Raw genomic sequence first — 23,562 nt, forward strand, 5'->3', positions numbered from 1 at the left:
TTAACATTCTGAGAACGAATATGATAGGTTATTTGAAAGTAATTCAATAATGTCCTGTGAAAATGTTTCAAAAATACTTTTAATAACACTGCTAGCTTCGGTTAATGGTTTTGAACTCCAATCAAAAATAGGACACATGGAAATTAGTTTGGTTATGCATTGTTCACTCAAAAAAAAATGTATATAAAGTTTTCTTAATGTTCTGAGAACATGACTTTAAATAGAGCCATGAGTAAAACCTGCCAAAACCGTGATGCTGAAGTACTGAAATTCTAACAGAAGAACTTTCTTAACATTCTCTGAACGTTCTGAGACATTATTTTAAATAGAACCACGATGAAATGTGTAGGAAATGTTATGCTGAAGTACTGAAATTCCCACAGAAGAACGTTGTTTCTTAACTTTCTTGTAACAATCTGAGAACATTACTTTAAAGGTGCACTATGCAAAAAGGCAGAAAATAATGTTAATTTGACATTTATTTTGAAATTGTGAAGGTTTTGCAGAACACCAAGCAGTGAAAAAAAGTTAAGGAATTTTAATTACAGGATGTAAAACCACAGAAAACAAATATGAAAATTCAAAACATTACCACATTCTATAAATGGTATGTGTTGGGCAAACAGAACACTGTATTCAAACCACACCTCTAAATGATAACAGATAAATGCTGTAACTCGACACACCCTATATCATTTCACCTCCTTCAGCTCCAAATCAAAATGCACCTTATTGTACCCATCCTCGTGTGCGTGCTTCTTCCCAAAGGTAAGATGACTATTTAGGTTATAGCCTACGGTTAACATGCATTTCGATTATAATTTATTTAAAACATCTCTAAATATGGCAAGAACCCATGTATTAATTCTGCTTTGAAGATCAAGTTCAGCAATTATTCAACTTTTTTTGCAATTTCAGTTTAGCCTATAGCCCACAGTTTTACTAAAATGAAGCAATAAATAACTTCAACAGAATTTATCAATTTACCTTTTGAATGACAAATGCATTTCAACCAAAGAAAACATTGTCCACGTTTTAGTCTATTATCTCCTTGATCATTTATAAAAAATAATTTAAAATAATCGGATGCTGTAATTTTTCACCTTCTCAGCATATTCCCTCAAATGCTTTGAGTGCACACCAGGAGCATGCACCAACAAGCAGATTGACTGTCTTAATCCAGGCCAATGTGGAAACTCGTGGATCATATCCTATGCGGGTAAATTAATGGCGGGTTAATTTAGGTCATACATTTGAGCCTAACGATAAAACAAATATTTAGGTTAAAATTTTAACGTTTTTTAACCTGTGTGTTTTTTTTGCTTGCCTCGACCTCTTCTTTCCATTTCCAGGTGATAGAAAAATATTGGATATCAACACGAAGTCTTGCGCGGTGTCTGCTGGGTGTCTCAGTTCATCAATGAACTTCGGAATCACGCGCACAACGATCGCCAGCAAATGCTGCAATACGGACCTCTGCAACTCCCAAAACGTCCCTGGTAACTATCTCAATGAGAATTATAGGCTGTTAGTTTATAATAAATGCTACTATTAAAACATTCAATTTAATAGCATGTTGAAAGGCTGAATTGAAAAAAATCATTTTAATTGATAGTTCCACGAGGAAAGTTTGAGTTGATCAACTAGAGTATGTCAATTATTAAATTGGTATGTCTCCCTAAAATGAAATACAACCAACCGATGTATTTAGCTAATTATTTAACGGCTGCCACGTGTTTTCAACATAGAGGAAGATGAATAATTTAAATAGGCTCCGTGGCGATTTTAGCATGTACATCTTGGTGGGGCAAGCAGTCACTACACAACAACTCCAAACAATACATTAATTGCACTATAAGGGTGACCACAAACTGTTAGGTCTACATAAAGCCAGCGGAGCCTTGTCTGGCAGGGAAACAGTCCATCAGCCTCATTTAATGCCTTTAAAAAAACATAGTTAATAAAGCTGACTTGCTTAAACAAATGTGGTTCCTACTGACAATTGAGATGTACAAACTATGGCATAAGGGGACGACAAGGGGATAATTTTGAGCGAGCCAGGACTGACATAGTCAATATAACTAGTTGTTCAGTACTTTTGAAATGTACAGGGACAGAATTCAGAACATGGGCCATTCTTACAGTGTTTTTCCTGTACACCAAGTCAGCACCATATGATAAATAAAGGGGGCATGTAAGCAGACATGATTTCTCTTCATTATTTCTCTTCATATGACATATGGCAAGGATTTTGAAAGTAAGATGGTGACATGATCAGTCCAATCAAAGGTACTGTACATATAACATGATTTGGCATCATTTTTTCTGTGGCCAATGACCTTGAGCCTTATTGGAAGGGCACTACTAATGTAATTATATGGCAGGAGCCAAAGGGCTTCAATTTTCTATGTCTACCCTTACTACTTGGCCGTGACGTAGTGTCCCCATGAGTGACAGAACACTGAACCAATCATTGCTGGCTTGCCCCACCACCATGGAAAGCACGGATCTAGGCTGAAACACATGCATTTTGGAGCTGATTTACTAAAGAAAACAAAAACAAGATCATGTTTGTAGGCGGCTTTATTAACTTAATGATATATATCTTTTTTTTTTACATTGTTTGCAAACTGATATGATACTCCTATTAATGCCAAAATAACATGCATGCATTTGTTTACAAATTTATTTCCAACTTTACTTTTTTGCAAAAAATGTGGGTCTCAAAAAAAATGTTCTGAATAACAGGTCGCCACTGAATAGGCTATTATAAGGAATAGAATGAATCTATTTTGATTTTGGTTTGTGGTGAGCTGGGAGTGAAAAGTGCAATCACCTATCCTTTAGAGCCCACTAAAGGCCTTCCTAATGGCAAGACATGCTTCACCTGTATCGGAACGGACTGCATGAGCACTCTGAGCTGCTTGGGAGACGAGGACCACTGCATCTCAACAACAGGTAGTGTTTCAGATTAACGTTATCTGCACATTTTTTACATTCCTAAAGCCTCTTCCTTTAGTCTCTCAGAACGCTCTCATAGACTAGACATAGTAAACGTAAATCCAGGACACTCAAATTAGTATGACATGTTATGTTTGGTATAGTTACATCAGATAGAAGGTTACGTAAGGCAAAAATGTAAGGAGGGTGGTTGGTTGGAGTGGATGGGTGGGCATATAATGCGAACGTCTAGCAACTCAAAGGTTGCACGTTTGTATCTTATCACCTACAACCTTAGCATTTTAGATACTTAGCAAATACTTAGCATGTTAGCTACCCCTTCCCCCAACCTTTTAGATAACCCTAACCGCTAACACTAACCCCTACTGCTAGCTAATGTTAGCGTTAGCCACATAGCTAATATTAGCAACAAATATTTTGGAATTAGTAACATATCTTACATTTGGCAATTTGTAACATATCATAGGAATTGTAATTCATAACATATCATACGAAATGGATGATGGATATCCACAAATGAATGCATAAATAAGTATTTTAAATGAGTGTGCACTGCACTGATAAATTTCCCAATCTCCAAATAATCCTCCAACCGTGGCCTAACTGCAGCAAAAAAATTACTCCATGGCCCAATGTTTTAATTACGACGTGGTGATGTATCTTAGCTGTCAGTGAAACTCCTTAAAAGTGAAACTAACATGTACATTTAGGCATGAATTCCCAATGGTTAAGGATAGGGCTAAACTTAGGTTTATGTAATAATTCAGATTGGTTAAGGTTTGGGAAAGCCTTAAAACAAAAACGAGCTCCTTGCACTGGGATTGAACACACGACCCTCGGAGCCGGAGTTTGCGGCTTAAACACCCTATCCCCCATCACAACACCCTAGCAAGCCTACTAGATGGTAATAGGCACTCACGTTGCCCCTAGTGGACGGTATATCTTCACATTTCACCAGGTCCAAATGTAATCTGGTACCTACAGAATCAGCACCTGCCGGAGTATTCCATAGGCTGAAAGTTTTATCCAATGTGCACTTATCAGGAGGTGACTGGACTTGGGAAGCATTGAGTCTTGTGAATAACAGTAACATTTTCTTGTGTGTGATGCTAGTAAACACGGGTGGTGAGAAGATATCAATGAAGGGATGTGCCTCCAAGACCATCTGTACGGGAGACGTGTCACGAGCACTGGGGTCCACCATGAGCACGGAGATGAATTGCTGCGAGGGCAACCTGTGTAACAACGCCCAGAGCATCGGACTGAGCCTCCTGATCCTGGTGACATCCATGGTTTCTGTCACCCTGTTCTACTGAGAGACACCTTGCCTTCACCACCTCCATCGTAACAGGAGCCTCCCTGTCATTGTCCCCCCCCATCTCCCCACACCACTGCCCCAGTCTCCACTATCTACCTGTTGTGTGTATTAATAATGAATGTTATAGAATAGCCCCTTTCACTGGATGCTTCCTTGGGGCGTCACATTATGTAGGGTTAACTCAACCCCTTCACCCCCGCTAGCGTAATGCTGCAGCCACCTGTGGAACGCACTATAGCCAATTCATTTTAGGGACAGCTCTCGCAAAAAAATACACACCCACAACAACCCACACCTACTTCCATCCTACAACCCCTACACACACTCACACCCATCCTCTTCTCTCCTCAAGGCCCTGTGAGTCAGTGAGGCGTGTATGTTTGGTGAGGCATTTGCCAATCTAAGCAAGTGTGGTACATTGCTTCAAATCATTGGCATTGTTAGCTTTCACCTGTTTTTAACGTTCTGAATAACATAAAAGGCTATTGAATCCCATTTTTTACCTAGCAGAAATATACTTGAAATTAAAAATGTCACTGGATGTGTACAGTGTTAATGTGTTTGCTTGATAAACAAGATTAATTCTGTAAATTAAAAAAATATGAAAAGTATATGAATGACTGAATAGATGAGCTGACTCTTTATTCTCACAACCTCCTGCTTCCTAGTTCAATGAGGCAAAGAATAAAAAATACAAAATATCCACAATATTCACTACAATATTTAGTTGAGGTTTAGGGTTTAGTGAATGGTTTGTCCCAAATAGAATGCTTTTCTTTTTTTGAAATATTTAGGACTAGTTTATTACTTGCCACCCATTCTAAAACTGACTGCATCTCTTTGTTATTAAGTGTTGCAGTGAATTCACTTGCTGTAGTAGCTGATGTGTTTAATGTTGAGTCATCAGCATACATAGACACACCGGCTTTACTCAGTGCCAGTAGCAGGTCATTAGTAAAGATTGAATAAAGTAAGGGACCTAGAACACTGCTCTATGGAATACCCTAGTCTACCTGGATTATGCTAGAGTTTTCAATTAAAAAACACCTTCTGGGTTCTGTTAGACAGGTTATTCTCAATCCACAATATAGCAGGGGATGTAAAGCAATAACATAGGTTTTTCCAGCAGCAGATTATGATTAAGTCTAACAAAACAGCTCCCACAAGTTTCTTATTATCAATTCATTTCAGCCAATCATCAATCATTTGTGTAAATGCTGTATATGTTAAATGCCCTTCCCTATAAGCGTTACGAATGTCAGCTGTTAATTTGTTCACTGCGAAATAGCACTGTATCTGGTCAAACACTTTTTTTCTCCAAAAGTTTACTAAGGGTTGGTAGCAGACTAGTTGGTCGGCTGTTTGAGCCAGAAAAGGAAGCTTTGCTATTCTTGTGTACCGGAATGACTTTTGCTTCCCTCCAGGCCTGAGGGAACACACTTTCCTGTAGGTTTGGATTGAAGAGATGGCAAATAGGAGTGGCAATATAGTCCAACATCATCCTCAGTAATTTTCCATCCAAGTTGTCAGACCCAGGTTGCTTGTCATTGTTAATAAACACCAATTAATCTTTCACTCGTTCCACACTCACTTTACGGAATTCAAAATGACAATGCTTGTCTTTCATAATTTGGTCAGTTATGAATGGAAGAGTAGGTTCAGAATTAGTTGTTGCTAATCTTGCCAATGAAACAATCCTTAAAGTAGTTGGCAATATCAGTGGGTTTTGTGATGAATGAGCCATCGGATTCAGTGAAGGATGGAGCTGATGTCGCCCTTTAGCCCAAAAGTGTTTTACTATCATTCTTTATATATTTATTTTGTTTCATGGTACAGTTTCTTCTTTTTGTTTAGTTTGGTTACATGATTTCTCAATTTACAGTAAGTTTGACAATCTGCCGTGCTGCCAGACTTACCATTTATCTCAGCCATACAAATGTTCAATTCCTCATCAATTCACAGGGATATAACTGTTTTTACAGTCATTTTCTTAACGGGTGCATGCTTATTAGTAACTGGAATAAGCAATTTCATGAATGCAGCCGCCTGGTTTCTCCTCATTACACACAACAAACTAGCCAATGTTATTTAGTTCATTCAGAAAGTATTCAGACCTCTTCCCTTTTCCACATTTTGTTACGTTAAAGCCTAAAATGAATGTTTTTCCTCATTTATCTACACACAATAACCCATAATGACAAAGCAAAAACAGTTATTTAAAACATTGTAACTAAATAATAAATAAATACCTTATTTACATAAGTTATCAGGCCCTTTGCTATGATACTTGAAATTGAGCTCAGGTGCATCCTGTTTCTATTGATTATCCTTGAGATGTTTCTACAACTTGACTGGAGTCAACCTGTGGTAAATTCTATTGGTTGGACATGATTTGGAAAGGCACACACCTGTCTATATAAGGTCCCACAGTTGACAGTGCATGTCAGAGCAAAAATCAAGCCATGAGGTCGAAGGAATTGTGCGTAGAGCTCAGGATTGTGTTGAGGCACATATCTGGGGAAGGGTACCAAAATATTTCTGCAGCATTGAAGGTCCCCAAGAACACAGTGGTCTCCATCATTCTTCAATGGAAGAAGTTTGGAACCACCAAGACTCTTAATAGAAATGGCCGGCCGGCCAATCTGAGCAATCTGGGGAGAAGGGCCATGGTCAGGGAGGTGACCAAGAACCCGATGGTCCCTCTGACAGAACTCCAGAGTTCATTTGTGGAGATGGGAGAACCTTCCAAAAGGACAACCATCTCTGCAGCACTCCACCAATCAGGCCTTGAGTGGCCAGATGGACACTCCTCAGTAAAAGGCACATGACTTGGAGTTTTCCAAAAGGCACCTAAAGGACTCTCAGACCATGAGAAACAAGATTCTCTGGATGCTTTTCAGCAGCAGGGACTGGGAGACTAGTCAGGATCGAGGGAAAGATGAACGGAGCAAAGTACAGAGAGATCCTTCATGAAAACCTGCTCCAGAACGCTCAACAGGACAATGACCCTAAGCACAAAGCCAAGACAACGCAGGAGTGGCTTCGGGACAAGTCTCTGAATGTCCTTGAGGGGCAAAGCCAGAACCCGGACTTGAACCCAATCAAACATCTCTGGAGAGACCTGAAAATAGCTGTGCAGCGACGCTCCCCATCCAACCTGACAGAGCTTGAGAGGATCTGCAGAGAAGAATGGGAGAAACTCCCCAAATACAGTTGTGCCAAGTTTGTGGCTTCATACCCAAGAATAAATTGCTTTGTCGTTATGGGATATTGTGTGTAGATTGATGAGTGGAAAAAATGATTTAATCCATTATAGAATAAGGCTGTAACGTAGCAAAATGTGGAAAAAGTCAATGGGTCTGAATACTTTCCGAATGCATTGTACATCTTCAACATTGAAATCACTACAAAACATCTTGTATGATCTCTTATACACTATATTAGGCCCAGTCTTTGGAACTTTGGTTTTGCTAGATATGGTTCATAGGCGCATGATTACTGTTGACAATATCTGTTGGATTGACAGAGGCATTCAGTTGAGTTAGAGGAACATAAATTATTTTACTTACAATATGACTTTCAACACCCCTGGGACAATGTATATTTGCAGCAGCACTACGACTCAGTAATGCAATGGTAGGGATTATCTGAGCAGGGTTTGGGTCACTGATAAGTCATTGTTTCAACACAGCCTTGCACCCAAGCTAACCTTAGAATCCATTGCTGCCTTCCATTAGGCTTGCGGTGGGTTACGTGTTTCCATTGCTGGATAGCGGAATCGGAGACTGTGGCATCCGCTAGGTCCTCTAGAAGCATCAGTCCTGTTCCATTTTCCACATGCGGGGAGACTTCCCCCAGTGAGAAGCCAGTCAGTGGTGACAGGGCGGTGATACTCTCACCATATCAGAACGAGATCCAGCCTGAGGTGTAGTGAAGGTAGGTCGGACGTGGTTTCCCCAGCAAATTGTGCAACGCGGAGATTTTCTTGCTTAGCACTGTCCTACAGTCCTCCGCAAGTAGGCAGTTGTTCCATTGAAAATCTGGTTGGTCCACAGTGTCCCGGAAAAGAGCATAGTACGATTGTAATTACCAATTGGATATCACGAAATTGGGGAGAAAAAGGTGGTATTATTTTTTAAATTAAAATAAATAAAAAACTCCTCCAAAGCAGGAAGCGTTCGCCTCTTTCTCTGAATGGGGAGGCCTCCATGAGAAGAGGCAGTTCCAGATCGGCAAATCTAATCAGCTTTCTTCTGTAACTTGATGGCTAACAGCTTAGCTAGCAGTAAGCTAGCTGGCTAAGTTTAGCGGCTCTGTCAAGCAGGATTTAAACTCTGTTAAGTGAGATTCCCGGACAAGAAATAACGGTCCTAACTGTTAAAAGCTTACCACGTCACGGAATCTGTGCAAAAAGAAGTCCATTATTTATAATCTAATTTAGATTTGTTATTTTTGACTAAAAGTAACCAACCGAGTAGCCAAGTGCTTCTAGCATTCAGCTATATCACGTGTGATCATGCATGCAGATCACTTTGTGTTGCTCAATAGTTCTGCCTTGTCTGTATTGCTCCCATCCCCCTACATACCTCTGTGACGTAAAGGTGTTGTGATCACATTCTGTAGGTCTGGTCATCTGATTGGATGTGAAGAGGGCTTTACACCTTTTAAAGGGTTAAACAAAGAGTCTGTTTCCTTTCCATTACTAATGTATGTTTGATAATTTTATAGATCTGATCTGATCATTTCTTTCTAAAATTATCTGCCGAAATTGTTGCCACCCCTATTACTAGCCTGTTCAACCTCTCTTTCGTGTCGTCTGAGATTCCCAAAGATTGGAAAGCAGCTGCGGTCATCCCCCTCTTCAAAGGGGGGGACACTCTTGACCCAAACTGCTACAGACTTATATCTATCCTACCATGCCTTTCTAAGGTCTTCGAAAGCCAAGTCAACAAACAGATTACCGACCATTTCAAATCTCACCATACCTTCTCTGCTATGCAATCTGGTTTCAGAGCTGGTCATGGGTGCACCTCAGCCACGCTCAAGGTCCTAAACGATATCTTAACCGCCATCGATAAGAAACATTACTGTGCAGCCGTATTCATTGATCTGGCCAAGGCTTTCGACTCTGTCAATCACCACATCCTCATCGGCAGACTCGACAGCCTTGGTTTCTCAAATGATTGCCTCGCCTGGTTCACCAACTACTTCTCTGATAGATTTCAGTGTGTCAAATCGGAGGGTCTGCTGTCCGGACCTCTGGCAGTCTCTATGGGGGTGCCACAGGGTTCAATTCTTGGACCGACTCTCTTCTCTATATACATCAATGAGGTCGCTCTTGCTGCTGGTGAGTCTCTGATCCACCTCTACGCAGACGACACCATTCTGTATAATTCCGGCCCTTCTTTGGACACTGTGTTAACAACCCTCCAGGCAAGCTTCAATGCCATACAACTCTCCTTCCGTGGCCTCCAATTGCTCTTAAATACAAGTAAAACTAAATGCATGCTCTTCAACCGATCGCTACCTGCACCTACCCGCCTGTCCAACATCACTACTCTGGACGGCTCTGACTTAGAATACCTGGACAACTACAAATACTTAGGTGTCTGGTTAGATTGTAAACTCTCCTTCCAGACCCATATCAAACATCTCCAATCCAAAGTTAAATCTAGAATTGGCTTCCTATTTCGCAACAAAGCATCCTTCACTCATGCTGCCAAACATACCCTTGTAAAACTGACCATCCTACCAATCCTCAATTTTGGCGATGTCATTTACAAAATAGCCTCCAATACCCTACTCAACAAATTGGATGCAGTCTATCACAGTGCAATCCGTTTTGTCACCAAAGCCCCATATACTACCCACCATTGCGACCTGTACGCTCTCGTTGGCTGGCCCTCGCTTCATACTCGTCGCCAAACCCACTGGCTCCATGTCATCTACAAGACCCTGCTAGGTAAAGTCCCCCCTTATCTCAGCTCGCTGGTCACCATAGCATCATCCACCTGTAGCACACGCTCCAGCAGGTATATCTCTCTAGTCACCCCCAAAACCAATTCTTTCTTTGGCCGCCTCTCCTTCCAGTTCTCTGCTGCCAATAACTGGAACGAACTACAAAAATCTCTGAAACTGGAAACACTTATCTCCCTCACTAGCTTTAAGCACCAACTGTCAGAGCATCTTACAGATTACTGCACCTGTACATAGCCCACCTATAATTTTAGCCCAAACAACTACCTCTTTCCCAACTGTATTTAATTTATTTATTTATTTTGCTCCTTTGCACCCCATTATTTTTATTTCTACTTTGCACATTCTTCCATTGCAAAACTACCATTCCAGTGTTTTACTTGCTATATTGTATTTACTTTGCCACCATGGCCTTTTTTGCCTTTACCTCCCTTCTCACCTCATTTGCTCACATTGTATTTTATCTTATAATTATCTTATAGAGTCATATAAAATACAATTTAAAATAGTTTATTAATATACAAATTACATAGTCTGATTATGGGTCCTGTTGAGGATTTTCACTCGACTACAAGGATAGACCTACTATAGCTACTAGTACCACTACTATACTACTTCTATAGCTAGCCTACTCATGATGTATTGCTTGTTTATTTTCTTGATTTTGAAGCGCTTTGCGATATCTTTCTGTTATAAAAAGCGCTATAGAAGTTTAAGAAAGTATTATTATTACTACTACTACTTCTATTATGTGGTCATGTTGTACGGTGCACTGAGAAAGTATTCAGACCCCTTGACTTTTTCCACATTTTGTTAGGTTACAGCCTTATTCTAAAATTGATCAAATTGTTTTTTCCCCTCATCGATCTGCACACAATACCAAATGATGACAAAGGAAAAACAGGTTTGTCAAAGTTTTGGGCAAATGTATATATATATTTTTTTTAAACGGAAATATCACATTTACATAACTATTCAGACCCTTTACTCAGTACTTTGTTGAAGCACCTTTGACAGTGATTACAGCCTCAAGTCTTCTTGGGTATGACGCTACAAGCTTGGCACACTTGTATTTGGGGAGTTTCTCCCATGGTCTGAGAGTCTTTTCAGTGTCTTTTACTGAGGAGTGGCTTCAGTCTGGCCACTCTACCATAAATGCCTAATTGATGGAGTGCTGCAGAGATTGTTGTACTTCTGGAAGGTTCTCCCGTCTCCACAGAGGAACTCTGCGGCTCTGTCAGAGTGACCATCGGGTTCTTGGTCACCTCCCTGACCAAGGCCCTTTTCCCTCAAATGTTCAGTTTGGCCAAGCGGCCAGCTCCAGGAGGAGCCTTGGTGGTTCCAAACTTCTTCCATTTAAGAATGATGGAGGCCACTGTGTTCTTGGGGAACTTCAAAGCTGCAGACATTTTTTGGTACCCTTCCCCAGATCTGTGCCTCGATCACATCTGTTCCCCAGATCTGTGCTCTATAGACAATCGACCTCATGGATTGGTTTTTGCTCTGACATGCACTGTCAACTATAGGACCTTATATAGATAGGTGTGTGCCTTTCCAAATCATGTCCAATCAATTGAATTTACCACAGGTGGACTCCAATCAAGATGCAGGAACAGGATGCACCTGAGCTCAATTTTGAGTCTCATCGCAAAGGGTCTGAATTCTTATGTAAATACGTTATTTCTGTTTAGAATTCTAAAAACCTGTTTTCGCTTTGTCATTATGGGGTATTGTGTATAGATTGATAAGGAAAACATTTAATTTAAAATCATTTTAGAATAAGGCTGTAACTTAACAACATGTGGATAAAGTCAAGGGGTCTGAATACTTTCCGAATGCACTGTATATTGGCACAGGCTCATTATGGCTTATTGGTAACTGATCATGAATGCCAAAAACATCAACATGGTCTCAGAGCCAAGATGGCGTAGCAGTAGGACGTCTGTTTATCTTGTCCCGTCCCATGTATATATATTTTTCTTCATATATATTGTGGATATATTTTTTTATCTACATTTCCATCTACGGACTGGACATACTCTCCTGCAACCCGCCTCACCCAATGTGGTAAGGATCTGCTATTTTTTACACTTTAGAACCGGAACCCCCATCAGCTACTAGCTAGTAGTCAGTTAGCCACTGCTAGCAGTCATCACCGTTAACTCGGACATCAACCAGCCTCAGCCCAGTCAATTCCTGCCAGTCTGCACAGTGCGATATCAACCCAGAGCATATCGGACTGCTTTTTCTCGATCAGATCTCCGGATTCTTACCGTAAGCTCTGAACCTTTATACCGGATCATCGCAGCTAGCTAGCTGCTATCCGAGTGGATACTCCTGGCTAACGTCTCTATCCCGAAGCAAGCACCAGTTAGCCTGGTGCTAGCCTCGAGCAAGGCCACTCTCCCGGTTAGCGGAAGAGGTTCATCAACCAATTCTTGGGCTACAATACCTATTTTTCCAACTGGCCTGGACCCTTTTACTGCCAACACTGAGCCCAGCTGATCCATCACGACTGTTCTGTCAACGTAACTGTCCGAGGGGGTTTCAACAGGCTCTTCTGTTGCGACATCCCCAGAAGGCCCATCTGCTAGCCTACTAGCCCCGGCCCGCTAGCTGTCTGAATCGCCAGCTCGCCTAGCTACTCACTGGACCCTACGATCACTTGGCTACACATGCCTCTCCCTAATGTCAATATGCCTTGTCTATTGCTGTTTTGGTTAGTGATTATTGTCTTATTTCACTGTAGAGCCTCCAGCCCTGCTCAATATGCCTTATCTAGCCCTTTTGTTCCACCCCCCACAACTGCAATGACCACACCTGGCTTAAATGATGGCTCTAGAGACAAAACCTCTCTCAACGTCACTCAATGCCTAGGCTTACCTCCACTGTATTCACATCTTAGCATACCCTTGTCTGTACATTTTGCCTTGAATTTATTCTTCCGCGCCCAAAAATCTGCTCCTTTTACTCTCTGTCCCGAACGCACTAGGCAACCAGTTCTTATAGCCTTTAGCCGTACCCTTATCCTATTCCTCCTCTGTTCCTCTGGTGATGTAGAGGTTAACCCAGGCCCTGCAGCCCCTAGCTCCACTCCCAATCACCAGGCACTCTCATTTGTTGACCTCTGTAACTGTTAAAGCCTTGGTTTCATGCATGTTAACATTAGAAGCCTCCTCCCTAAGTTTGCTTTATTCACTGCTTTAGCACATCCCGCCAACATGGATGTCCTAGCCGTGTCTGAATCCCGGCTTAGGAAGGCCACCATCCCTAAATATAACATTTTCCAACAAGATAGAACTGCCAAAGGGAGTTCTACTGCAGGGATAGTCTGCAGAGTTCTGTCATACTAGCCGGGTCTATGTCCAAATAATTTCAGCTTCTACTTTTAAAAATCAACCTTTCCAGAAACAATTCTCTCACTGTTGCCACTTGTTATAGACCCCCTTCAGCCCCCAACTGTGCCCTGGACACCATATGTGAATTGATTGCCCCCATCCATCTTCAGAGTTTGTACTGTTAGGTGACCTAAACTGGGACCTGCTTAACACCCTCAATCTCACACAAATTATCAAGGGACCAACCAGGTACAACCCCAAAACCACAACTATGGGCACCCTCTTAGATATCATCCTGACGAACATGCCCTCTAAATACACCTCTGCTGTTTTCAACCAGGATCTCAGCAATCATTGCCTCATTGCCTGCGTGCGTAATGGGTCCGCGGTCAAACGACCACCCCTCATCACTCATCATCCCTAAAACACTTCAGCGAGCACACCTTTCTAATCGACCTGGCCCGGGTATCCTGGAAGGATATTGACCTCTTTCCGTCAGTAGGGGATGCCTGATTGCTCTTTAAAAATGTTTTCCTCACAGTCTTAAATAAGCATGCCCCAATCAAAAAATGTAGAACTAAGAACAGATATAGCCCTTGGTTCACCCCAGACTTGACTGCCAGCACAAAAACATCCTGTGGCGTTCTGCATTAGCAAAGAATAGCCCCCGTGATATGCAACTTTTCAGGGAAGTCAGGAACCAATATACTCAATCAGTTAGGAAAGCTAAGGCTAGCTTTTTCAAACAGAAATGTGCATCCTGTAGCACTAATTCCAAAAAGTTTTGGGACAATGTAAAGTCCATGGAGAATAAGAGCACCTCCTCCCAGCTGCCCACTGCACTGAGGATAGGAAACACTGTAAAGTCCATGGAGAATAAGAGCACCTCCTCCCAGCTGCCCACTGCACTGAGGATAGGAAACACTGTAAAGTCCATGGAGAATAAGAGCACCTCCTCCCAGCTGCCCACTGCACTGAGGATAGGAAACACTGTAAAGTCCATGGAGAATAAGAGCACCTCCTCCTAGCTGCCCACTGCACTGAGGATAGGAAACACTGTAAAGTCCATGGAGAATAAGAGCACCTCCTCCCAGCTGCACACTGCACTGAGGATAGGAAACATTGCCACCACCAATAAATCTATGATAATCGATCATTTCAATAAGCATTTTTTTTACGGCTGGCCATGCTTTCCACCCCTTTCCACCCCTACCCTGGCCAACAACTCAGCACCCCCTGCAGTAACTTGCCCAAGCCCCCCGCTTCTCCTTCACCTACATCCAGACAGCTGATGTTCTGAAAGAGTTGCAAAATCTGGATCCCTACAAGTCAGCTGTGCGAGACAATCTCTCTTTCTAAAATGATCTGCCGAAATTGTTGCAACCCATATTACTAGCCTGTTCAACCTCTCTTTTATACCGTCTGAGAACCCTAAAGATTGGAACTCTGCCACAGTCACCCCCCTCTTCAAAGGGGGAGACACTCTAGACCCAAACTGTCTATATCCATCCATCTGTTCTCTGTCAGGACTAAGTTGCTTGGGCCGCAGAGAAGGGAGAGGTCAAGGTGTCATCACCCTGTGCTCTGACCTCTTTCTCCCCTCTCTCTCCAGATGAAATCTCGCGTCTTGTGACGGCCGGCCGCCCAACAACCTGCCCGCTTGACCCTATCCCCTCCTCTCTTCTCCAGACCATTTCCGGAGACCTTCTCCCTTACCTCACCTCGCTCATCAGCTCATCCCTGACCGCTGGCTACGTCCCTTCCGTCTTCAAGAGAGCGAGAGTTGCACCCCTTCTGAAAAAACCTACACTCGATCCCTCCGATGTCAACAACTACAGACCAGTATCCCTTCTTTCTTTTCTCTCCAAAACTCTTGAACGTGCCGTCCTTGGCCAGCTCTCCCGCTATCTCTCTCAGAATGACCTTCTTGATCCAAATCAGTCAGGTTTCAAGACTAGTCATTCAACTGAGACTGCTCTTCTCTGTATCACGGAGGCGCTCCGCACTGCTAAAGCTAACTCTCTCTCCTCTGCTCTCATCCTTCTAGACCTATCGGCTGCCTTCGATACTGTGAACCATCAGATCCTCCTCTCCACCCCTCTCCGAGTTGGGCATCTCCGGCGCGGCCCACGCTTGATTGCGTCCTACCTGACAGGTCGCTCCTACCAGGTGGCGTGGCGAGAATCCGTCTCCTCACCACGTGCTCTCACCACTGGTGTCCCCCAGGGCTCTGTTCTAGGCCCTCTCCTATTCTCGCTATACACCAAGTCACTTGGCTCTGTCATAACCTCACATGGTCTCTCCTATCATTGCTATGCAGACGACACACAATTAATCTTCTCCTTTCCCCCTTCTGATGACCAGGTGGCGATCGCATCTCTGCATGTCTGGCAGACATATCAGTGTGGATGACGGATCACCACCTCAAGCTGAACCTCGGCAAGACAGAGCTGCTCTTCCTCCCGGGGAAGGACTGCCCGTTCCATGATCTCGCCATCACGGTTGACAACTCCACTGTGTCCTCCTCCCAGAGCGCTAAGAACCTTGGCGTGATCCTGGACAACACCCTGTCGTTCTCAACTAACATCAAGGCGGTGGCCCGTTCCTGTAGGTTCATGCTCTACAACATCCGCAGAGTACGACCCTGCCTCACACAGGAAGCGGCGCAGGTCCTAATCCAGGCACTTGTCATCTCCCGTCTGGATTACTGCAACTCGCTGTTGGCTGGGCTCCCTGCCTGTGCCATTAAACCCCTACAACTCATCCAGAACGCCGCAGCCCGTCTGGTGTTCAACCTTCCCAAGTTCTCTCACGTCACCCCGCTCCTCCGCTCTCTCCACTGGCTTCCAGTTGAAGCTCGCATCCGCTACAAGACCATGGTGCTTGCCTACGGAGCTGTGAGGGGAACGGCACCTCAGTACCTCCAGGCTCTGATCAGGCCCTACACCCAAACAAGGGCACTGCGTTCATCCACCTCTGGCCTGCTCGCCTCCCTACCACTGAGGAAGTACAGTTCCTGCTCAGCCCAGTCAAAACTGTTCGCTGCTCTGGCCCCCAATGGTGGAACAAACTCCCTCACGACGCCAGGACAGCGGAGTCAATCACCACCTTCCGGAGACACCTGAAACCCCACCTCTTTAAGGAATACCTAGGATAGGATAAAGTAATCCTTCTCACCCCCCCCCCCCCTCCTTAAAAGATTTAGATGCACTATTGTAAAGTGGCTGCTCCACTGGATGTCATAAGGTGAATGCACCAATTTGTAAGTCGCTCTGGATAAGAGCGTCTGCTAAATGACTTAAATGTAAATGTCATCATGTGTAACCATGGTAGTTCTCTGGTCTCTATAGTACCACATAGTCCTATCCTGAGCGTGTTGACTCATTTCCGGTTACAATTTGCAGACTTGTTTTCGAGTTGCTGTGCGTTTTGTTGCCAACCTATTTTGCTACCTGACAACTTTACGGTTTTTACTTTTTAATTACCGTTTATATATATATATATTTTTTTTCCTCAACTTTTTCACTCCGTACGCTTTATCTGGACACGATTCGTCAGGACCCCCAACAGCCGAAGCTAAGTAGTAACATTAACATAATGCCTTCTAATTGCAGTCGCTGTACTCGCCTTACGGCGAGGATAGCTGTGCTACAAGCCCAGCTTCAGACGCAATCGTTAGGCAAGGGTAATTTAAGTGTAGGAAAGGATGAAACAGCGTCTGTGCCACCAGTAAGTACAGATAGTAGTATAAATCCCCTGGCACAGTCCCCGCAGCCAGACAACTTTCTCACGGTTTCTGGAAGGAAATGCTGTAGGAACGCTCAACCGGTGTCGCTCATTCAGCCGACAGAAACTTTCAACCGGTTTCCCCCATTAAGCAGCGAGTCGGAGTCAGAGGCAGAGTCTTCTCTGGTCTCTACTCCTCTCGTTACGGGGTCTGAGATGCCGAAGCTTCCCACCATTAGCTCTGACAAGTTGAAAACTCTAGTCATTGGCGACTCCATTACTCGCAGTATTAGACTTAAAACGAATCATCCAGCGATCATACACTGTTTACCAGGGGGCAGGGCTACCGACGTTAAGGCTAATCTGAAGATGGTGCTGGCTAAAGCTAAAACTGGCGAGTGTAGAGAGTATAGAGATATTGTTATCCACGTCGGCACCAACGATGTTAGGATGAAACAGTCAGAGATCACCAAGATAGCTTCTGCGTGTAAATCAGCTAGAAAGATGTGTCGGCATCGAGTAATTGTCTCTGGCCCCCTCCCAGTTAGGGGGAGTGATGAGCTCTACAGCAGAGCTGGTTGAAAACTGTTTTCTTCCCCTCCAAAAAGATAGAATTTGTAGATAATTGGCCCTCTTTCTGGGACTCACCCACAAACAGGACCAAGCCTGACCTGCTGAGGAGTGACGGACTCCATCCTAGCTGGAGGGGTGCTCTCATCTTATCTACCAACATAGACAGGGCTCTAACTCCTCTAGCTCCACAATGAAATAGGGTGCAGGCCAGGCAGCAGGCTGTTAGCCAGCCTGCCAGCATAGTGGAGTCTGCCACTAGCACAGTCAGTGTAGTCAGCTCAGCTATCACCATTGAGACCGTGTCTGTGCCTCGACCTAGGTTGGGCAAAACTAAACATGGCGGTGTTCGCCTTAGCAATCTCACTAGGATAAAGACCACCTCCATTCCTGTCATTATTGAAAGAGATCATGATACCTCACATCTCAAAATAGGGCTACTTAATGTTAGATCCCTTACTTCAAAGGCAATTATAGTCAATGAACTAATCACTGATCATAATATTGATGTGATTGGCCTGACTGAAACATGGCTTAAGCCTGATGAATTTACTGTGTTAAATGAGGCCTTACCTGGCTACACTAGTGACCATATCCCCCGTGCATCCCGCAAAGGTGGAGGTGTTGCTAACATTTACGATAGCAAATTTCAATTTACAAAACAAAAAATGACGTTTTCGTCTTTTGAGCTTCTAGTCATGAAATCTATGCAGCCTACTCAATCACTTTTTATAGCTACTGTTTACAGGCCTCCTGGGCCATATACAGCGTTCCTCACTGAGTTCCCTGAATTGCTATCGGACCTTGTAGTCATAGCAGATAATATTCTAATCTTTGGTGACTTTAATATTCACATGGAAAAGTCCACAGACCCCCATCATCGACTCAGTGGGTTTTGTCCAACATGTCTCTGGACCCACTCGCTGTCACAGTCATACGCTGGACCTAGTTTTGTCCCATGGAATAAATGTTGTGGATCTTAATGTTTTTCCTCATAATCCTGGACTATCGGATCACTATTTTATTACGTTTGCAATCGCAACAAATAATCTGCTCAGACCCCAACCAAGGAACATCAAAAGTCGTGCTATAAATTCACAGACAACACAAAGATTCCTTGATGTCCTTCCAGATTCCCTCTGTCTACCCAAGGATGCCAGAGGACAAAAATCAGTTAACCACCTAACTGAGGAACTCAATTTAACCTTGCGCAACACCCTAGATGCAGTTGCACCCCTAAAAACTAAAAACATTTCTCATAAGAAACTAGCTCCCTGGTACACAGAAAATACCCGAGCTCTGAAGCAAGCTTCCAGAAAATTGGAACGGAAATGGCGCCACACCAAACTGGAAGTCTTCTGACTAGCTTGGAAAGACAGTACCGTGCATTACCGAAGAGCCCTTACTGCTGCTCGATCATCCTATTTTTCTAACTTAATTGAGGAAAATAAGAACAATCCGAAATTCCTTTTTGATACTGTCGCAAAGCTAACTAAAAAGCAGCATTCCCCAAGAGAGGATGACTTTCACTTTAGCAGTGATAAATTCATGAACTTCTTTGAGGAAAGATTATGATTATTAGAAAGCAAATTACGGACTCCTTTTAACTTTCTACTTTTAAACTCGGACAAAACAGAGATGCTTGTTCTAGGTCCCAAGAAACAAAGAGATCTTCTGTTGAATCTGACAATTAATCTTAATGGTTGTACAGTCGTCTCAAATAAAACTGTGAAGGACCTCGGCATTACTCTGGACCCTGATCTCTCTTTTGAAGAACATATCAAGACCATTTCAAGGACAGCTTTTTTCCATCTACGTAACATTGCAAAAATCAGAAACTTTCTGTCCAAAAATGATGCAGAAAAATTAATCCATGCTTTTGTCACTTCTAGGTTAGACTACTGCAATGCTCTACTTTCCGGCTACCTGGATAAAGCACTATATAAACTTCAGTTGGTGCTAAATACGGCTGCTAGAATCCTGACTAGAACCCAAAAATTTGATCATATTACTGCAGTGCTAGCCTCTCTACACTGGCTTCCTGTCAAAGCGAGGGCTGATTTCAAGGTTTTACTGCTAACCTACAAAGCATTACATGGGCTTGCTCCTACCTATCTCTCTGATTTGGTCCTGCCGTACATACCTACACGTACGGTCACAAGACGCAGGCCTCCTAATTGTCCCTAGAATTTCTAAGCAAACAGCTGGAGGCAGGGCTTTCTCCTATAGAGCTCCATTTTTATGGAACGGTCTGCCTACCCATGTCAGAGACGCAAACTCGGTCTCAACCTTTAAGTCTTTACTGAAGACTCATCTCTTCAGTGGGTCATATGATTGAGTGTAGTCTGGCCCAGGAGTGGGAAGGTGAACGGAAAGGCTCTGGAGCAACGAACCGCCCTTGCTGTCTCTGCCTGGCCGGTTCCCCTCTTTCCACTGGGATTCTCTGCCTCTAACCCTATTACAGGGGCTTACAGAGTCACTGGCTTACTGGGGCTCTCTCATGCTGTCCCTGGAAGGGGTGCGTCACCTGAGTGGGTTGATTCACTGATGTGGTCATCCTGTCTGGGTTGGCGCCCCCCCCTTGGGTTGTGCCATGGCGGAGATCTTTGTGGGCTATACTCAGCCTTGTCTCAGGATGGTAAGTTGGTGGTTGAAGATATCCCTCTAGTGGTGTGGGGGCTGTGCTTTGGCAAAGTGGGTGGGGTTATATCCTTCCTGTTTGGCCCTGTCCGGGGGTGTCCTCGGATGGGGCCACAGTGTCTCCTGACCCCTCCTGTCTCAGCCTCCAGTATTTATGCTGCAGTAGTTTGTGTCGGGGGGCTAGGGTCAGTTTGTTATATCTGGAGTACTTCTCCTGTCCTATTCGGTGTCCTGTGTGAATCTAAGTGTGCGTTCTCTAATTCTCTCCTTCTCTCTTTCTTTCCCTCTCTCAGAGGACCTGAGCCCTAGGACCATGCCCCAGGACAACCTGACATGATGACTCCTTGCTGTCCCCAGTCCACCTGGCCGTGCTGCTGCTCCAGTTTCAACTGTTCTGCCTTATTATTATTCGACCATGCTGGTCATTTATGAACATTTTAACATCTTGGCCATGTTCTGTTATAATCTCCACCCGGCACAGCCAGAAGAGGACTGGCCACCCCGCCTGGTTCCTCTCTAGGTTTCTTCCTAGGTTTTGGCCTTTCTGGGGAGTTTTTCCTAGCCACCGTGCTTCTACACCTGCATTGCTTGCTGTTTGGGGTTTTAGGCTGGGTTTCTGTACAGCACTTTGAGATATCAGCTGATGTACGAAGGGCTATATAAATACATTTTATTTTATTTTATTTTATTTGATTTGATTTAAACATATATTTTGCTCCACTGTGTCTTTGTGCCAGTCACTCCCTACTTTTCCCATCGGGGAGAGGAGGATGGCAGTGTCTGGAATCATTCTATGCTCTCTCTTTTGTTGTTCCTATCTTGACCTATAGCCTCACTCTCCTCTCCGTGAGTTTGTCCAGGATTGGTTGTATTTAGAATTGGTTCTATCTAAATGACAATTTGATATATATCATAGGGTGGGGGTAATGTCTTGGTACCATTTTGTACCAAGGACGAAATAAGAGCTTTGTTTAGGAGACCAAACTGAACGATAATGTATAGCCAACTCTGTCTGGCTAGGGGATACTCCTCTCTGAAGTAAAGTATTTTCTTTGTGTAAGTTCCTAAGACCTGTGGTTTCTCATGTCGTCTAGGGGGGGTGGATCTTTGCTATAAAGGATCCCATTTGCCATTATGTTGACCACTCTCAACTTTTCATTAGAGATACTGAACTGTTGAAAGTCAAAATGCTATTGCAAAAGCTTAATTATTATTAAAGGTGAAGATTAAGCATAACTCTGACTCGTGTGTGATTTGCTCTCTCATCATTTGGTAATTAAGGAAATTGCCACGACACTTTTTAAAATCTTCGAAATCCAAGTTAACAAACAGATCACCACCCATTTCAAATCCCACCGTACCTTCTCCACTAAGCAATCTGGATTCCGAGCTGGTCATGGGTGCACCTCAGTCACGCTCAAGGTCATAAACGATATCATAACCGCCATCGATAAAAGTCAGTACTGTGCAGCCGTCTTCATCGAGCTGGCCAAGCCTTTCGACACTGTCAATCACTGCATTCTTATCGGCAGACTCAATAGCCTTGGCTTCTCAAATGACTGGTTCACCAACTTCTTCTCAGATTGAGTTCAGTGTGTCAAATCGGAGGGCCTGTTGTCCGGACCTCTGGCAGTCTCTATGGGGGTTCAAATCTCGGGCCAACTCTTTTCTCTGTATATATCAATGATGTTGTTCTTGCTGCTACTGATTCTCTGATCCACCTCTACTCAGACAACACTATTCTGTATACATCTGGCCCTTCTTTGGACACTGAGCTAACAAACCTCCAAACAAGCTTCAATGACAAACAACACTCTTTCCCTGGCCTCCAACTGCTTTTAAATGCAAGTAAAACTAAGTGCAGGCTCTTCAACCAATTGCTGCCCGCACCCTCCCGCCCGCCCGACTAGCATCACTACTCCCGACGTTGCTGACTTAGAATATGTGGACAACTACAAATACCTAGGTGTCTGGTTAGACTGTAAACTCTCCTTCCAGACTCATATCAAGCATCTCCAATCCAAAATTAAATCTAGAATTGGCTTCCTATTTCGCAACAAAGCTTCTGTAATGGTTTTCCTCCTTTTCGTCTGAAGAGGAGAGGCGAGAAGGATCGGAGGACCAATATGCGGTGTGGTAAGTGTCCATGGTTGTTTATTAAAACATAAACTGAACACTCCATACAAAACAATAAACGTACTGCGAATAACGAAAACTGTGGTGTAAAACACAGACACGGAAACAATCACCCACAAACAGTGAAACCCAGGCTACCTAAGTATGATTCTCAATCAGAGACAACTAACGACACCTGCCTCTGATTGAGAACCATACTAGGCTGAACACAGAAAAACAACCTAGACACACAAAACATAGAATGCCCACCCAACTCACGTCCTGACCAACTAAAACAAACAATTAACACAATAACTAGGGTCAGAACGTGACAGTACCCCCCTCCCAAGGTGCGGACTCTGGCCGCAAAACCTGAACCTAAGGGGAGGGTCTGGCGGTGGCGGCTCTGGCGCTGGACGTGGACCCCACTCCACCATAGTCTTAGTCCGCCTCTGTGGTCTCCTATGAACGGCGACCGTTGCCGCTGACACTCACCTGGGAACCCTAAACAACAGGCCCACCAGACTGAGGGACACCTCTGGACTTAAGAAGTAGCTCAGGACTGAGGGGTAGCTCAGGACTGAGAGGTAACTCAGGACTGAGGGGTAACTCAGGACTGAGGGGTAACTCAGGACCGAGGGGTAACTCATGACCGAGGGGTAGCTCAGGACTGAGAGGTAGCTCAGGACTGAGAGATATCTCAGGCTGGTTGACGGCTCTGGCGGCTCCACGCTGACTGGCGGCTCTGGCGGCTCCACGCTGACTGGCGGCTCTGGTGGCTCATGACAGACGGGAGACTCTAGCAGCTTTGGACAGACGGGAGACTCTGGTGGCGCTGGGCAGACTGGAGACTAAGATAAGCGCTGGAGAGGAGGAAGGCTCTGGCAGCGCTGGACAGAGGAGCTCTGGCGCCTCTGG

At 43.9% G+C, this 23,562-nt stretch overlaps 1 protein-coding gene across 1 annotated transcript; it reads left to right on the forward strand.

Moving 5' to 3' along the window:
* Nucleotides 1–660: 660 nt before the first annotated feature.
* LOC115101794 (urokinase plasminogen activator surface receptor-like) lies at nt 661–4,890 on the forward strand. The gene is made up of 5 exons (XM_029621267.2): nt 661–768; nt 1,112–1,219; nt 1,353–1,499; nt 2,848–2,958; nt 4,075–4,890. Exons 1-5 carry the CDS (start codon nt 723–725, stop codon nt 4,275–4,277), a joined length of 615 nt encoding a protein of 204 aa, XP_029477127.1. The 5' UTR covers nt 661–722; the 3' UTR covers nt 4,278–4,890.
* The last annotated feature ends 18,672 nt before the right edge of the window (nt 4,891–23,562 follow it).

This window comes from Oncorhynchus nerka, linkage group LG3, assembly GCF_034236695.1.
Source record: "Oncorhynchus nerka isolate Pitt River linkage group LG3, Oner_Uvic_2.0, whole genome shotgun sequence".
Lineage (NCBI taxonomy): Eukaryota > Metazoa > Chordata > Actinopteri > Salmoniformes > Salmonidae > Oncorhynchus > Oncorhynchus nerka.

Bases quoted from the DNA above. Each gene is read 5' to 3' on its own strand.
- LOC115101794 (XM_029621267.2), top strand. From the start codon at position 723: ATGCACCTTATTGTACCCATCCTCGTGTGCGTGCTTCTTCCCAAAG. The intron at 769-1,111 runs GTAAGATGACTA...TCACCTTCTCAG, and splicing joins GTGCGTGCTTCTTCCCAAAG to CATATTCCCTCAAATGCTTT. The intron at 1,500-2,847 runs GTAACTATCTCA...CCTATCCTTTAG, and splicing joins CAACTCCCAAAACGTCCCTG to AGCCCACTAAAGGCCTTCCT.